The sequence below is a fragment of the Alexandromys fortis genome, unplaced genomic scaffold (assembly GCF_014885135.2).
Source record: "Alexandromys fortis isolate MF-2015 unplaced genomic scaffold, M_Fortis_MF-2015_v1.1 scaffold_56, whole genome shotgun sequence".
In the NCBI taxonomy this organism is placed as follows: domain Eukaryota; kingdom Metazoa; phylum Chordata; class Mammalia; order Rodentia; family Cricetidae; genus Alexandromys; species Alexandromys fortis.
In genome coordinates, this window is record NW_026067935.1 from 1237817 (window position 1) to 1242391 (window position 4575).

The following is a 4575-nucleotide window of genomic DNA, read 5'->3' on the forward strand; positions in this document are numbered from 1 at the left end:
TCCTCCTCCTTTAAATAGCTGCAGGACAAATTTGAACACCTGAAGAGAATCCAACAAGAGGAGACCCTGAAACTGGAAGAAGAGAGAAGAAAATTAGAAGAGCAAATCATAGATTTTTATAAAATGAAGGCCGCCTCTGAGACGTCGCAGGCGCAGGTGTACACCAATGTAAAGAAGGACAAAGATCGCAAGAAATGATCTCTTCTTACCATTCCGGCTGCTTGGGAGTTCACTATCCTCTCTTCATGGACCCGTGAACTTGTCTGCATAGTCCTTAACTTTGACTGGAAGTCTAATCTTTTCAGCAATTATTTAGCATGTGTGATTTTGTACTAGAGTGCCAAATTTTTGGGAGGAAGATGCCATGCGTATCTTGTGAGGTGTTGCAACATGGACCAGCACTCCATGGTTGTGTTTATTAATCAACATAGCCAAGAAGTATCTAGCATAGTATAGACATGTGTGATCAGACAGAGGACCTATCTTTGCCACCAATGTGCCTTCGACTTCAGTAGTGACTTTGACAATTAGAGTTTTTACTTTGTGTGTGTGTGTTTTGTTGTTTATTTTTTCAAGACACGTTCTCACTATGTAGTACTAGCTGTCCTTGCTAGCACTTTGTGTAGATCAACCTGTCCTTGAACAGCGATACTCCTGCTTCTGCCTCCCAAGTGCTGGGATTATAAGTGTAAACCAGCATGCCTAGCTCTATTGAATTTTTCTTGAGGATGCATAGGCATATAGTATTGTTGTAAAAGATGATTATTAGTTATTCCCTTATCAAATTCTATTGATGGCTATTCTTGATAACTTTAATTGCAATGGAGCATTATGTTTTGATTCGAACTTCTATGCTTTGGTGCCATACTTGTAGAAGTGAAAATGAAAGGTTCAAAATCTAGATGGCAGCAGACTATAGTGATAATATTAATTCCTAAAGATTTTGGCTGTATGCTAAAAAATTATCACCATGTACAGTATGGGATATAGTTCTTTGTTCTGTTTTTAAAAATGTCCTGATTTTATAAACTGAGGTGAGGGCTTTTTAAATTTAAAACATTTTTATCAGTTACTTATTTGATGTTTTGGTGTGAGCCTAGCCTTTAGTGGCTGAGCCATCTCTCAAGCCCCAGTTACTTATTTGAATGTGGTTGACCTTCCCCATGCCGACCCATTCTATGACAATGCAGCCTTTGAAGAACTTCGTCTCTGTGTACTTCAGCCACATTTGGATCAATTCTTTCTTAATAGTCCCAAGCAAAGTAGGGTTCTAATGAAATTTTAATATTGCATCCATTTCAAACGCAGCATTTAAGGCTATCACTATATACACTCAAAACCCTTTATAATTTATACTTATAATATCTCCGTGAAAAAGTCTTATGTGAAAAGTGACAAGAAAGAGAAACAAACCCATAAACAGTTTCATATTTATTGGTAAGTCATCTTACAAGTGGGGTGAGAAAGACATATAATACATGGCTATCATAGTGCCAACAATAGAAGGACAAAGATCCCTCTTCTGATCATTTATATCATTTATGTATTCATTCCTAGGCTTAGGACAATTCTAAATGCACAGTGAATACTATTAGTTAAGTAGATCCTCCCAGTAGCAGTGTGTTACCTGCATTATATACATGGATAGTTTAATTTAGATAATTGACTTTTTTATTTTTTGAGAAAGGGTTCCTTTGTGTATCCCTAGCTGTCCTGGAACTCACTCTGTAGGCAAGGCTGGCCTTGAACTCCACCTGCCTCTGCCTCCCGAGTGCTGGGATTAAAGGCGTGTGCCACCACTGCCCAGCTAGGTAATTGACTTTCAAACATAATATAGTGTATCACTGTTTTCAACATAGCTGCGAGTTATATTGCTGAAATGCTTTTCTATGGCCATTCTTTAATCTTAATGCACTTTGTAAAATTGGAACTGACAATGTTATACAATAGATAACATCAATAAAATTCACGCTGTGTGCTAGCTGTCGGCTCAGTTTACAGCAGGGTGGGGGTGGGATAGAGATCAAGACAGATGTGGCTAAGAAGCATTCCCAGTGACTAACTTCTTCCAGCTGTTCCTCATTCCCCACAACTTTCTTGCTCTTCCCAAATAACATCACCGAGTCCTGAACATTGAAAACATGAACATAGTGGGAAGTTTCCAGATTCAAGCCACACATCTGTCAGTGGACCAAAATGGCATGGCTGTCTCATAATGCAAGATGGATTTACCCCATTTACAAAAGTCCCCAAGCTCTATCAGTTCGCACGGTTTTCTGAAGTCTAGGTCCAAAGTCTCTTGTGTCTGAAGACAAACTCCTAGGTGTGATCCCTATAAAATAAAATAAATAAAAACACAAGTTTAGTGTCTCCAAGATAAAATACCAGAGTTCAAACCTCTTTAAATAGAGGAGTTGGGAGTATAGAAAGGAGGGATTGGGTCAAACCAAGACTGAAAACCAGCAGGGCCAGCTCTATGTTCAGCTCTGGGGAATTTGTGTTGCTAGCATCTGAGCTCCAATGGGTGTGGGCAGTCTCATCTCTGTGGCCTTGCCACATGGCCTCTCTTAGGTTGGCTTCATTCATTCCCTGTAACTTTTCTCAGAAAACAGTTCCTTTCTCCTCCTCCTCCTCCTCCTCCTCCTCCTCCTCCTCCTCCTCCTCCTCCTCCTCCTCCTTCTTTTTTTTCTTCTTCTTCTCCTCTGTATATCTTCTCTGTATAGTGTATAGTCTTGGCTGTTCTGGAACTCACTCTGTAGACCTGTAGAGGCTGGCCTCGAACTCACAAAGATCCTCTTGCCTCTGCCTTCTGAGTACTGGGATTAAAGGTGTGCACAACCACTGTCCAGTCCAGAAAACATTTCTTGGTCCTAGAGTCTTCAAGAGTGACGTCTTGAAGCTTTAGCTCCCCTGCATTCCTTGTGACAGGGTTCCATGATGTATCCCTAAATGGCCTGAAACTTGTTATGTAGACCAAGTTGGCCTCAAGAGCACAGAGGTTTGTCTGGCTCTGCCTCCCAAGTGCTGGGATTAGTGTGTCCATCACAGGCTCCGTTTCTAGCTTTCCTACAGCTTCATTCACTGCCCTCTCCTGCAGTCAGTTTGATTCTGATACACATTGCCTGCCTTCTCAGGTCTTCCTTGCAAATCCCAGTGGGACTAGGAGGTGGTGGTGGCACAGGCCTTTAATCCCAGCAATTGGGAGGCAGAGGCAGGCAGATCTCTGTGAGTTGGAGGGCAGCCTGATCTGCAGAGTGAGTTCCAGGACAGGCTCCAAAGCTACAGAGAAAACCTTTCTTAAACAATACAAAACAAAACAACAACAAAACCCCAAAACCAAACCAAACCAAACCAAAACAACAACAAAAACCCAGTGGGGGCCATAGTATGCATAGTGTAGTGCATAGATATCTACAAAACCAGTACCTAGTGGATGACACCATAGCCAACTACCAGCTGGAGCAGTAGAGAGTCGCTCTTGGAGCAGCGCTACAGCAACTTCTAAGTGCTTGGGAATCCAAGCCCAGGAAACTTGTCTTTGGGTGGACTTGTGGTAGCAGGGTTCCCCACTGGCACTCTCTTCTCAAAGAAAAGTCTTTCAGATGAGCTAACAGTTTGTTATCCTGGAACCTAAGGTAGGTGGCATTTGGTTAATTTGTCCCAGGCAAAGTTCTTGGCGTCTCTTAAACAGACATAAGACTAAATTTTTAACAATAAAATTTTCAAGTCCATGACTTTTAATTTGAACCTTTTCTGGCCAGGGACCATGTTTTCCAAATCATTATGTTCTGTATCTTTTTTTTTCTTCCAAATTTCTCACTGTCTACCTGACTAAAAGCAGTCAGCAACAATCATGCCCCATTTGAATGTCACGCTGTACTGAAATTTCCTCTGGCAAATTAACACCATTAAACTCAGCGCCCCACAAAGCTTCAGAATGTGAACAAGATATATACAAACTCTTTGCCTATAGTTAAGAAAAATGGCTTTTGATCCAATTCCCAATAAAATTCTCTTTCCATCTGAAATCTCATGAGCAGTTTTAGTTACTGCAGATATTCTGGTTGTATTAGTTACTATAGATATTCTGGTTGTATAAGTTAGTACTGATATTCTGGTCATATTAGTTAGTACTGATATACCGGTTGTATTAGTTACTACTGATATTCTGGTTGTATTAGTACTGATATTCAGGTTGCATTAGTTAGTACTGATATTCTGGTTATATTAGTACTGATATTCTGGTTGTATTCATTACTACTGATATTCTGATTGCATTAGTTACTATAGATATTCTGGTTGCATTAGTTACTACTGATATTCTGGTTGCATTAGTTACTTTGCTGTTACTGTGATAAAAATACACAAGCAAGGCAACATTTAGAAGGAGAGTTTATTTGCGCTTACATCTTCAGAGGAATGAGTCCACCAGGGTAAGGAAGCATGACTGCAAGCAGGTATGGTGGCCAGAGCAGGAAGCTGATGGATCACGTCCTCAACCTCAGTCCCAAAGCAGAGAGAGTGAACTGGAAGTAGGGTGAGGCTATGACATTTAAAGCCCACCCCCAGTGACAT

At 40.8% G+C, this 4575-nt stretch overlaps 1 protein-coding gene across 4 annotated transcripts in view; it reads left to right on the plus strand.

Moving 5' to 3' along the window:
- Positions 1–1964, plus strand: part of Septin14 (septin 14) — a 51002-nt gene extending 49038 nt beyond the window's left edge. For all 4 annotated transcript variants that reach the window (XM_050146628.1, XM_050146625.1, XM_050146626.1 and 1 more), the window contains one exon: positions 19–1964. In XM_050146628.1, coding sequence (XP_050002585.1) covers positions 19–198 — 180 coding nt within the window. In that variant the 3' untranslated portion in view covers positions 199–1964. The remainder of the gene's footprint in view (positions 1–18) is intronic.
- The last annotated feature ends 2611 nt before the right edge of the window (positions 1965–4575 follow it).